The sequence below is a fragment of the Aquarana catesbeiana genome, linkage group LG05, assembly GCF_042186555.1.
Source record: "Aquarana catesbeiana isolate 2022-GZ linkage group LG05, ASM4218655v1, whole genome shotgun sequence".
Taxonomy (NCBI): domain Eukaryota; kingdom Metazoa; phylum Chordata; class Amphibia; order Anura; family Ranidae; genus Aquarana; species Aquarana catesbeiana.
Window position 1 is genome coordinate 318,487,252 of NC_133328.1, and position 13,682 is coordinate 318,500,933.

At 40.8% G+C, this 13,682-nt stretch overlaps 1 protein-coding gene across 2 annotated transcripts in view; it reads right to left on the reverse strand.

Annotated features, from left to right (window-relative positions):
- OTULIN (OTU deubiquitinase with linear linkage specificity) overlaps positions 1 to 13,682 on the reverse strand; it is a 99,694-nt gene that overhangs the window by 71,895 nt on the left and 14,117 nt on the right. For both annotated transcript variants that reach the window (XM_073630861.1, XM_073630860.1), the window contains exons 4-5: positions 9,865 to 10,155; positions 4,892 to 4,977 (exon numbers count right to left, since the gene is read on the reverse strand). In XM_073630861.1, coding sequence (XP_073486962.1) covers positions 4,892 to 4,977; positions 9,865 to 10,155 — 377 coding nt within the window. The remainder of the gene's footprint in view (positions 1 to 4,891; positions 4,978 to 9,864; positions 10,156 to 13,682) is intronic.

Sequence of the window (13,682 nt, forward strand, 5' to 3'; positions counted from 1 at the left end):
CATCAGTCTCATCCCGGTCCCCTAAGGGGGATCATCTTCCTTCTCCCAGAGTTTCTCTGTTTGAGGGTCCTGGGTGATAGAAGGGGCCTTAATGCATTTTCTTCTACTTGTGAAGATGCGATTAAGGTCACTAATCTTTCCTCTAATCCACTCATGGCTGAGGAAAAAACCTCCTGAGTAATATACACAGGGGCTGAAATGCCAGAAAGCAGTTGCAACCCCAAACCCTGACGGCTCACTCTGACCTGCCTCCCCAGGTTTTTTCAGGGGGAGATGGCGTTTCAGAGGGAGGGTCCTCAGAGCCTGAGGGAGATCCCTTTAAGCCCCTATTTTTCACGGTATTTGTATTTCCAGCCTGTGTCGCTGCTATCAAGGCACAGTCTGATGCTAAGTAAATGTGCCTGGGAATGCATGTGTCAACCACTCCCACATGCAATCCACCTGCTCTGTGTCCCTCCTTTAGCTGTGTGCACCTGCAAAAAGCGCACCTTTATAGCCAAACATGGCCCACGCTTGTGGGCGTTGAACCACGCCGACTCCACGCTAATGTTCCGTCCCCCCCTCCTCTGACCCCCCCCCCCCATCTTTTTTAAAAAAAAAGGACCGCTTTCCCGGGGGCTCCGATCGCATGTGGAGGGGGGGCTGGGGCAGACGAGAGAGGAGAGCAGGTGGATGACACTGAGCAAGACTGACCACCATGGAACAGGTACGTGCTCTTGACAGCCCCCGGTGGCGACTTTAGCATAGCAAACATTTACTTAAAAGGAGAAAACCCACAAGAATTAGAAACATTCCTTAGGAATCTCCCTTACCTTATCCAGCTGCAGGGTTCTGTGGTAAAACAGACTAAATCTTCACCGCTCACGGTGGGCTCCGTTAAAAAACCTTCAGGGACAGGGGCCCCCTTTTCCTGGGGGGATCCAGAGACCTGGGCCTGTAAAAAGCACCCCGCCAGGAATATGGCTGAAAAAAACAAATATTTGATTCCGGGGACCAGCTCTCTAAAAGGGAAGCGTTACGGGTAAAACCTTGTTTCTTCAGACACGAGGCCCGATACCATTCAATTCGGCCTGGAAAAGACACTTTAAATTGATCTGGTTGCATAGCTTGCCCCAGCAAGGAATATTCCAGCGGAGCTCAGCACAGCACATCTTTACTCGTGACCAACACCTAAGACACTGGTGAAAAAAACTGAGGTACTCCCAGTAAGGGGAGGGGTTATATAGGGAGTTGAACTTCCTGTTTAGGGTGTGCCAGTGTCCATTACCTAAAGGTGGCCTATATAACCCATATAGTAACTACTATGGCTCTGTGTCCCGTGATGTAAGATTAAGAAATCTTAAATTTAATAATATATTCTTCAATGGACACAAAGGTTACAAAGCAATGTGTGCACCAAATGCATTAACAAACAGATAATACCTTGTTAAGTAGAAATAGCATTGGGCCATGTTACGCATGTTACGTTAATAGCACAGGCCATGTTATGCATGGCCTATGCAGAGATGTGGGTGGGACCCAGGGGGTCCTTCCAATACAATCTGCTGGGTGAAAAGGAGACTAGTCACCCTGCAACAAGAGAGAGAGCAGCACTGACCGGTCTGTATAACAGGAAACTCCTGCATGTGGCCCATGTGCAGGAGTTGTTTCTTGCAGGATTACTGCACAGATTTAGAAGAAATACACAATGTACACTGATATTCAAATATGAAAGCACATGCTTCTTGTATTTAAAAAATATTTGTTTTACCTGGAGTACAGCTTTAAGTGTCTCTACAGCATGTGCTAAATGCGGTAAAGTTAGGAGGTGCACCAAATGGAAATTTTTGGGCTGAAACTGAAAATGCAGAATGCACTTGGCCAAAAATAGAAACCGAAAATGACAGGTTTTTAAAAAATCTGTTACATTGCGCTTCCATTGTGGTGTTAAAAATCCTGCTTGCTGAATTTTTGGTCAAAAAAAAAAAAAAATGCACCTCCCCATTGAAATGCACTGAACACATGAGTAACTCACCCGTGTTATGTGTTTTATGCATTTTTTGAGTCACATGACCTATGAAAAACACACAATAAGCATAGTAAAAGTATAGCAAAATAATATCGTGGTAAAATTGCAGCAAAATCGTGTGCATCTTCGGTGCCATTATCAACACCAGAATGCAAACACCATTTTCGGCTGATATATATATATCTCTATTTCAGCCGCCGAAATTTCGGTGCATCACTAATTAAAGAGGTTTTAAACCCCCATGTTTTTAAGAAATTTCAGCAGCTGATTTAATGACTTACATCACTAAGTATGTGTCTTCTTTATCTCTTAAATCCTTGCCTATGTTCCAGTTTAAGCTGGTGCCATGATCACTGCTCTGCTCTTTTCTGTTTCATAGTGGTTCCTTTTCCTTGCGTACAGGGACTAGAGTTGTCTAGAAAGTCTTTACACTGTGTGCACCAATAGAGACACACAGCCTTTTAGTCTAGGGTGGCAAGGGACTCCTTTGTTCCTCCCTCTGCCCCCCCCCCCCCATTCTTCAAAGTAACAGACTGCATTGTCCACCTTTAGGAGCATGTTACATGTTTCACATTAAAATGCTCCTGTACATACACCCCCCCCCACCCCCCCACCCACTGTCACAATTTACAAACAGCGCAGCTCGGCCCACACGGCCTGTTATTCATTCATTGAGTTCTGGGAATGAATGAACTACAACTACAAAAAAAAAAAAAAGAAAGAAAGAAAAAATACAGATTTTAATAAGGGTATGCGAGAAGTGTCTTCATTGACCTGGGGATCAAGTAGTCAATAAACAGATATTTTTTCACACAATGTGTATACCAGTTTACATGGACATCCCTCCATACAAGACCTACACAGTTATGACACCAACAACCAACACTGAACTGTTGGTTTTAGCTCCCTCTTATTCTAAGACACAGGCTGGAGGGGTGTGACACAGCTTGTGATCTGGCATAAATCTACCCACACCATGTTATTTCCACAAAACAATAAAGATTTGAATTCTAATATACATTGGTATGACAAATTTAAAACAAATTTATTGATATTAGTTATTTATTCTTACTCTGTATTGCAAAAGTTTTTTTTTTAATTAATATTTTTTATTTTTTAAACATGTGGCCACCAGCAAAGGACTAGAAACTTCTCCTGCTTACGTTTCCCTGCAGACAAGCTGGGAAAGATCTGGGACATGCGACAGCTATATATCAATTAGGAAAAAGGTACATTTTTTTTTCTTATTAAAATAATTACAGTGCCATCATCCACATACAGAAGTAGAAGGGATAATTTAAATTAAAAAAAAAAAAGTGTAAGTATCACTTTAATGAACTTTAAAAAAAAAAAAAAAAAAACTGTCCCTTGCTTTTGCTCCCTATCTGTACATTGCCATAAAAGCTGCCTATAGTGTTCCATGTATAATCCTGCTCCAAATACAGCAAGTAGCTGAAGGGTAAAAAATATATATATTATATATATATATATATATATATATATATATATATATATATATATATATATATATATATATATATATATATATATATATATATATATATATATATACATATACATACACACACACACACACACACACATATACATACACACACACACGGTATATATACACACATACATAAATGATATGCTATGTGGATGGAAACATACAAACATTTACTGAGGTTTTCTCAAATTTGGCTGCAAAAGTGGAAATTTGTTTGTTGGGCTTTTTTTGTTTACACGCTTATTAGAAAAATGCAAAAGGTGGTACAGAAGTATAAAATAAATGCAATATCAACATGAATTCTTAGAGTACAAGTTGTTGCGGTTCATTGTACAGAGAAAAAAAAACTGTATAAAAATTTGACACAAATAGAGAGGAAAAAAAAAAAAACAGAGAGCTTTTTGGCATCGGCATAAAGAGGAGAATGAAATCCAAAATAGCTTATGGGCAGCAATCAAACACTGTGTAATGATTAAACCAAGGGTACCATTTTTTTGTCATAGTAAGGCATAGTATGATATAGGGTGTGAAATATCTTTTCAACTCTATTTATAGAGTCGATGCAGAGCTTAACTTGGGAAAAGGTACATATTGAGATTTCCAAAGGGCGATCACCTAATGGATGGCAACGGAAATGATTATTAGTACTATACAGGATGTATATAGCGCCGACAGTTTACAACATGAGGGTAGACAGTACAATTACAATTTAATACAGTAGGGATTAGAGTAACGTTACAATCTAAGAGGAAATATACTTTCACGTTGACCATCAGTATTTGCCACTACAACGACATTTGTCTTGCTGTTCCCATGATTATCATAACAGGGCAGACAGGAATAACGGTATGCTATTTGCAGTGGATTTAGCATTCTGTTCTGAGCACCTCCTCCCTGTGATGATTAGCTTATCTGCTACAGACAGACATGTCTTCATTCTCAAAGGATGGGGCCGTACCAGCTGTCACTCACTCCTCTCTCATGCAGCTTACTAGAACAAGACTGCAATAGGTCTGCACAACTAAACCAATTGCTCCTCTGCATGTCATGGTTTAGCAGGTGTAAACCAGGAAAAAAAAATGTTGCTCTGAATATAAAAAATAAGCTTTCTTGGGTCTGCTCTATGCTGTCAATTCATGTGATGCAGTGGAGAGCTGGAAAATATACATTACATATTCAGGAGTCTGTATGATAAGAAACTGAAAAGTGTTTAGCGTAAACCAATAGCAAATGGCAACAATCCATGTTACATTCCAGTCAGTTCATTACATCAGTCTTGATTGGTTACTGGATTTCTTTTGTAAATAAGCCTATCCCATGATTTAATTAAAAAGTACTGTTCAAATGTAAGAATATGAAGAATAATGTATTACCTTTAAAACCTTCTTCACACACAGGTGTGCCTTTCTTTGTCTTTTCTTTTTCAATTTCCGCTTCATCTCGGTAAATGTCTTCATCCCTAATCACAAATTTCAGAGGCTAAATTACAGTAAAGCAAGCAAAATCAGGTTGAATATTATAACGTATATTTCCTTTTTGGTGGATACCAACTGGTTCTAGAGGCAGTACGTTGTTTTTTTTTTACCTTATTGCATTTTTCTGCATTAAGGTAAAAAACATTCTGCCAGCCTGCCTCCCCTTATACTTATCTGAGCTTGAGCCCGAGCTCGATCCAATGATATGAGAGCCAAGCCTTTCCCGACAGGAGCCATTAGCCATCACTACTGCTTTCATACACAGCCAGTTAGGAAAAATCTAGGAGGTGGGACACTCAATGGGGGGGGGGGCAGGAGCAACAGTGGGGAACTGAGAAGAGGAGGATCAGGGCTGCTCTATGCAAAAACCATTACACAGAGAAGGCAAGTATGATGTTTGTTATTTTAAAAAAATAAAAGCGAAACCTTTACAAATCACAAAATTAGGTTCCTATGTCTTTCAGGGACTCTTGTAGCGAGATCTTTGCCAAGTTCCCAAGTCTACCATGTCAGATGTGAGGATATAGTCCCCAGTTGGGTTTTTAAAGAATTACAGGCATGGCTATATTATACATACAATAGTTACATTGGTCTAGCTTGGACCAATGTAACTAAAGTGGATATAAAAAGTCTACACACCCCTGTTAACATGTCAGGTTTCTGTGATGTAAAAAAAAAAAGAGACAAAGATAAATCATTTCAGAACTTTTCCCACCTTTAATATGACCTATAAAACGGCACAACTCAATTGAACAACAAACTGAAATCTTTTAGGTGGAGAGAAGTAAAGATAAAAAAATAAAATAATAATATGGTTGCATAACTGTGCACACCCCTAAACTAATACTTTGTTGCAGCACCTTTTGATTTTTTTTACAGCACTCAGTCTTTTTGGGTATCAGTCTATCAGCATGGCACATCTTGACTTGGCAATATTTGCCCACTCTTCTTTGCAAAAACATTCCAAATCTGTCAGATTGCGAGGACATCTCCTGTGCACAACCCTCTGCATATCACCCCACAGATTTTTAATCAGATTCAGGTCTGGGCTCTAGCTGGGCCATTCCAAAACTTTAATCTTCTGGTGAAGCCATTCCTTTGTTGATTTGGATGTATGCTTTGGGTCGTTGTCATGCTGAAAGATGAAGTTCCTCTTCACGTTCAGCTTTCTAGCAGAAGCTTGAGGGTTTTATGCCAATATTGACTGGCATTTGGAACTTTTCATAATTCCCTCTACCTTGACTATGGCCCCTGTTCCAGCTGAAGAAAAACAGCCCCCCCCAGCATGATGCTGCCACCACCATGCTTCACGGAGGGTATGGTGTTCTTTTGGTGATATGTTTGGCGCAAAAAACACTGCACAGCTTTTGAAATTATGGCCAAAAAGTTCAACCTTGGTTTCATCAGACCAGAACACATTTTCCCACATGCTTTTGGGAGACTTCAGATGTGTTTTTGCAAAATTTAGCCGGGCTCGGAGGTTTTTCTTGGTAAGAGAAGGCTTCCGTCTTGCCACTATACCCCATAGCCCATACATATAAAGAATATGGGAGATTGTTGTCACATGTACCGCACAGCCAGTAATTCTCGCAGTTTTTTTAATGTTGCTGTAGGCCTCTTGGTGTCAGGGCTGGGCTCAGCCCTTCCTTCTGAGCTGGCCGCTCAGCTGTCGGCTAATTGCCAGCTCCTATCTCTCCACAGTTACTCAGCTGTTGATGACACCCTGCTTGTCAGTCCTGCCTACTTAATGCCGGCCATACACGGTTCGAATTTCGTAAGAATTTTCTTTCGAAAATCATATGAAAGAATTTTCGTATGAATTTCACACCATTAGTGGGCTGCAACAACGGCCGATTTTCGTGCGGCAATCAAATTTGAGGAATCGGACATGTTGGAAATTTTTAGAAAAACAAACGAATTTCTAATCAATGATGGGAGAATCGTGTGAGAAATGTAATGAGAAAAGAAAATTTACGGAGAGAAAAGAAGATTCCCGGCCACGAAAATTCTTTTCTGTAGCAACATGTGGTGAAATTGAAGGCTTGGTCGGCCGAATTTCGAAAATCAATGGTGGCATCATCGGATCACAAAAAAACATGAACGTTCTGATTTTGAAAAGAAAATTTGTTCGAAATTTGACCGTGTATGGCCTGCTTAAGCCGTTCAGCCCAGTGGATCTCTGCCTTCGCCTTAGTCAACATCACAGAGACTATCTCCTGCATTCCTGTTAAAAGACTTGCTTGGCTGACATCCTTTCTGGCTCCAGATCCTGCTTGCCATTTTACTATGCTTATCTCCGGCTCCCTGACGTTTGGCTTGTCTGACTATCCGTTCCAGTTCCTGAACTCTGGCTATGTTTTGACTATGTTTGTGCTATTTACTTTTATTATTAAACAAGTGTGATTTAACTGTACTTCTGTCTCGGTCTGATTTCATGGTTTCTGAAACTTGGCAGCCACCCTGACCAGTTTTTTCTTCTCGTCTTTTCATCAATTTTGGAAAGACGTCCAGTTCTTGGTAATGTCACTATTGTGCCATATTTTCTCCACTTGATGACTGTCTTCACTGTGTTCCATGGTATATCTAATGGCTTGGAAATTCTTTTGTACCCTTCTCCTAATACCTTTTAACAATGAGATCCCACTGATGCTTTGGAAGCTCTCTGCAGACCATGGCTTTTGCAGGATGCGACTAAGAAATTGTCAGAAAAGACCTACTAGAACAGCTGAATTTTATTTGGGGTTAATCAGAGGCACTTTACATAACAGCAGGTGTGTACCAACTCCTATTTAACATGAGCTTGAAAGTGATTGCTTAATTCTGAACACAGCTACATCCCCAGTTATATGGGGGTGTGCACACTTATGCAACCACATTAATTTTATTTGTTTATTTTTACTACTAGGTCACATTAAAAAGGTGAAAAAAGTTCTAAAATGATTTATCTTTGTCTCATTTTTTTACATCACAGAAACCTGACACTTTAATAGGGGTGTGTAGACTTTTTATATCCATTGAATGTATAGACCACACCTGATTGATGCCCTTGGAAGCTGGAAATCAAAGTAGACATCACTACTTAAACAATCTCCACTTGCTTCTGTGTACCACACAGATTGGCTGCACTCCTGTTAAATGAAGACAGAAGGTTGACTGCTCACATGGGTGCCATACAAAAGAATAGATAAACATTCTCTGAATGAATGCAAAGCGTTTTCCGAGTGGATGAGAAGGGGAGTTTGGTTGTGACGTGACGCTCTCCACATTGTCCAACAGAGAATGATTTGCAGTCATTCAGAAAATTGGAATGGCTCCTGTACTGAGCATTGACATCCTGTTTTTACATTGCATCAGGCCAGCCACTTAGCATTGGGCCCAGAAGAAAGTAGAGCTCACCAAAGTAGTGAGGGCTACATTGGTTTCTAGCTTCCAGGGGCATCAGCCAGGTGTGGTATATACACAGTTACATTGGTAGAAGCTAGACCAGTGTAACTATTGCATGTATAATATAGCCATGCCTGAAATACTTCTTTGAAAACCCAACTGGGGATTATACCCTCACATCTGACATGGCAGACACTACTCAACCACTGATTTCCAGCTTCCAGAGGCATTGGCTAGGTATAGTATATACATGATTGCATTGGTCCAAGCTGTACCAATATACCTATGTAGAAAAGAGTCATGCCTGGAATTCTTCTTTAATTTATGTTATATTACAGAGCATACCAACAGGTGTAGTGAAAATACCCATTTTGTAGCATTTTGTTCAAAATGTGTGAGTGCAGAACCAAAAAAGCCAACACAACCCACTAGACCCCACCTTTACCTGATATGGCACTTAAGTGGATTGATCCTTTAAAACTTTCAGTGCAGTCACACTTATTTACTCAAGCAACCATCAGTCTTATGTATCGTACCTATGGTACGATTGTTGACAGGGGATTGTCTGTTGACAGACTTTGTCCTAAAATCTTACCGTTAGTACACTCCTTTTGACAATTGTTGTTCAATTTTCGGTCAACAAATGTTGGATGACAGGCTAGTAAATTTTAGGTGGACAACGGTTTGAAGTCAGATTTTCGTATGGTCAGTACACAAATCCGTCACACTAAAGTCGAAAAGTACAAACCCGCATGCTCGTAATCAATGCTCACCACGAAATTAGCAGAAGGGGCCCAAAGGGTGGCGCTCAAGAGCTGAAATTCCTCGTAGTACGTCACTAAGTTTGTGTTTGTTGCACGACAATTGTGTACCGTTAGTATGCAAGACAAGATCCTGGCACACGCCCTTTTCACAAAAATCAGACTCTCATTTGGCCAACAATCGTACCGTGTGTACGAGGCTTTATAGTCACCTATAACCGTGCCAGTCATGTCTAGGCTGTGTAGCCTTTTCTATTCTAGACAGTTTCTTGCAATTTTCAATCTTCTGTGCTGAGTCCATGTGCCACACTCTTCAACTTTACAGTGAGTTTGTACAAAACTAGAGCATGAAGTACGGACCCACATTGCCAAGCCCAGTGGACAAGATTTCAACAGGACTTTGCACAGTGCAGACCCAGGCTACACTGTCAACATCTCGCTGCACAGGGTACAGGTAAGTAAAAGACTAGCAGGGGGTGGAGTGGGGCGTTTGCAATAAATGCTTCAAATAAAGAGAGTTTACACAGCCTAATGGTAACAGAATATGTTATTAATGATATTAAAATATTTGTTACAGACATAATCAGAGAGAATAAGGGAGAACTGCTTCGTTATCAGTGATCTGCCTCTCCCCTATTCTCAAACTACACCCACAGTGTTTGTAAAAGTTCCACTGACAATCTAATGACTGCATCTGGTGAATCAAATTAAAGTCCGAATACTCACATTTCCAGAGACATAACGTTTTTTCCTAAGGTACATGGCTGAACTGGCCCATCCTTGCTTTCTAAAGTCGTTTCAGTAGTTTGAAAAGTGCTGGTCCCATCTTGAACATTTTGACCTAAAAGCTCTGGGATATAATTTTCCGGTTTCTTTGACAAAGGACTTGATGCCTGTACATCTTCATTTTCTTCTCCACTGTCTGCTTTGGAGTCTTCAAACTTATTGGATAGGGGTGAGACATCTGTCACTGGCTGCGGCTCACATACTGAACCAGCATTCCTCACAGGTCTATCTCTAAACAGGAATAGAAGAGAAAAAAAAAAAAAAAAAGACAGGACATACTGGAATTTATTATGTGTACAAATAAAAAAACGCCACGTTACTTGTAGAATACCTATATTTTTATGGTACTTTATACCAAGATCAATTGTATGATTAAAACAAAGGCTGACAACCTAGACCCATACACACTATTCTAGTTAATCCCGGTTGCTGATCCCTTAGTGTCCACTGTTAAATAGTTCACAAGCTTGTTGTGATCCTGGAGGACTAAGCTCACATCTGTTATTTGGTATTAAAAGAAATCTGCTTGTAACCCTACTCCAGCAGTTAAAATTAAATAGTGTGCAAAAGTAACTTTCGTGTATACTCTTATGTGGTGCACACACTAAAAGAGAACAGCGGGCGAATGATCGTCTGATTTTCCTCGTTGTTTCACAGCAAATCGGCACCGATGAATGAAAATTCGTACGAAAATTCTCGTACGACAAAGGCTTTTTCTTGTTGTTTATTGCTTCTGATCATGCGCTGGGGGTCAGAGAGCCAAAGCATTGTGTGTATAAGGCAGCAGTGTGATCCAGGGGGAGGGCGGCAAAGAGCCGGAGTATTCAGTGTATAAGGCATTTAAAATTCATGTTAGTGGTCCACGGGATTCAAAATTGTGAGTTTAGTGATCTGTGAGGTCCGAAAAGTTGGCAACCACTGATCTAGAATAATTAGAGAGGTTCCCAAAAAAGTGATCATTATCTCACATATGAAGGCTTCATTAAGAAAAAATGCTTTCAGGTTGCAGAGACCTGCAGCCTGAAGATGGTGGCGTGTCACTATTTAATGCCATACTATTGTCTAATACAAATAAAATGATATACTGTAAACAAAACAGTGTACCAAATGAAATCCTTTCATGTCCTTTAAAAAAAAATTACAACATTTATTTAGGTGGTGAAATTAGTGATAGATTTATATAGTCAGGTTGATGGTTATAGAACCGACCTTACAAATCAAAAACAGAAAATCTAATTACTAGGAGTACCACTTTTTACTTTTCATCATTTAACCCAAAACTTGGGCAAAAAATAACTAAAATGGGACTCTATGTAGATATGGAACAACAACAATGACAACAACAGGTAAACCAGTTATTTACTCATGGAAAAAAAATAAATAAATAAAAAGGGAAGAAGACTGCTTAAAGCTGAATAGGAATTTTTTTCTTTACCGTTTGCTGGGTATGGCTTAGTTACCTATAATTCTTGGTATACTAAGTCCAAAGGATTGCTGTGAGCATTTTCAATGAATACAAGGTTTCTCTGCATGTACAAGGGAAGGCTATAAGATTGCCAAGACCCTGATAATGAGCTGAAGCACAGTGGCTAAGACCATACAGCGGTTTAACAGGACAGGTTCCACACAGATCAGGCCTCGCCATGGTTGAGCAAAAAAGATGCTCAGTGTCATATTCAGAGGTTGTCTTTGGGAAACAGACGTATGAGTGCTGCCAGCATGATGCACAAGAAAGCCCACAAACAGTTTGCTGAAGATAAGCAGACCAAGGACATGGAATACTGGAACCATGTCCTGTGGTCTGATGAGATAAACTTGTTTGGTTCAGATGGTGTCAAGCGTGTGTAGCGGTAACCAGGTGAGGAGTACAAAGACAAGTGTGTTTTGTCTACAGTCAAGCATGGTGGTGGGGAGTGTCATGGTCTGGGGCTGCATGAGTGCTGCGGGCACTGAAGAGTTACAGTTCATTGAGGAACAATGATTGACAACATGTACTGTGACATACTGAAGCAGAGCATGATCCCCTCTCTTCAGAGACTGGGCCACAGGGCAGTATTCCAACATGATAACGACCCCAAACACCTCCAAGACGACCACTGCCTTGCTAAAGAAGCTGAGGGTAAAGGGGATGGAATGACCAAGCATGTCTCCAGACCTAAAACCTATTGAGCATCTATGGGGCATCCTCAAACGGAAGGTGGAGTGCAAGGTCTCCAACACCCACCAGCTTAGCCATGGAGGAGTGGAAGAGGACTCCAGTGGCAACCTGTGAAGCTCTGGTGAACTCCATGCCCAAGAGGCTTAAGGCAGTGCTGCAAAATAATGATGGCCACACAAAATATTCATACTTTGGGCCCAATTTGGACATTTTCACTTAGGGGTGTACTCACTTTTGTTGACAGTGGTTTAAGGTTTAGACATGAATGGCTGTGTGTGGAGTTATTGTGAGGGGACAGCAAATTTACACTGTTATACAAGCTGTACACTCACTACTTTACATTGTAGCAAAGTGTCATTTCTTCAGTGTTGTCACATGAAAAGATAGAATAAAATATTTACAAAAATGTAAGGAAGGGGGGGGGAAGAGAGAGAGAGAGAGAGAGAGAGAGAGAGAGAGAGAGAGAGAGAGAGAGAGAGAGAGAGAGAGAGAGAGAGAGAGAGAGAGAGAGAGAGAGAGAGAGAGAGAGAGAGAGAGAGAGAGAGAGAGAGAGAGAGAGAGAGAGAGAGAGAGAGAGAGAGAGAGAGAGAGAGAGAATGAAATGACACTTTACTATAATGTAAAGTAGTGAGTGTACAGCTTGTATAACAGTGTAAATTTGCTGTCCACTCACAATAACTCAATACACAGCCATTAATGTCTAAACCACTGGTAACAAAAGTGAGTACACACCCCTAAGTGAAAATGTCTAAATTGGGGGCAATTAACCATTTTCCCTCCCCAGTGTCATGTGACTCAGTGTTACAAGGTCTTGATACTTTAGGCCCAATTTGGACATCACTTAGGGGTGTACTCACTTTTGTGGCCAGCAGTTTAGACATTAATGGCTGTGTGTTGAGTTATTTTGAGGGGACAGCAAATTTACACTGTTATACAAGCTCTACACTCACTACTTTACATTGTAGAAAAGTGTCATTTCTTCAGTGTTGTCACATGAAAAGATATGATAAAATATTTACAAAAACGTGAGAAATGAGATACACACACATTTACACTAGATTATCAAAAGTATTGGGATGCCTGCCTTTACGCACACATGACCTTTAATGGCATCCCAGTCTTAGTATGTAGGGTTCAGTATTGAGTTCAGTTGGCCCACCCTTTGCAGCTATAACAGCTTCAACTCTTCTGGGAAGGCTGTCCACAAGCTTTAGGAGTGTGTCTATGGGAATGTTTGACCATTCTTCCAGAAGCGCATTTATGAGGTCAGACACTGATGTGGACGCAACAGCTTCACTCGCAGTCTCCGCTCTACTTCATCCCAAAGGTGTTCTATCAGGTTGAGGTCAGAAATCTGTGCAGGCCAGTCAACTTCCTCCACCCCAAACTCATTCATGTCTTTATGGACCTTGCTTTGTGCACTGGTCCAAATCATTTGGTGGAAGGGGGATTATGGTGTGGGGTTGTTTTTCAGGGGTTGGGCTTGGCCCCTTAGTTCCAGTGAAGGGAACTCTTAAAGTGTCAGCATACCAAGACATTTTGGACAATTTCACGCTCCCAACTTTGTGGGAGCGGTTTGGGGATGGCCCCTTCCTGTTCC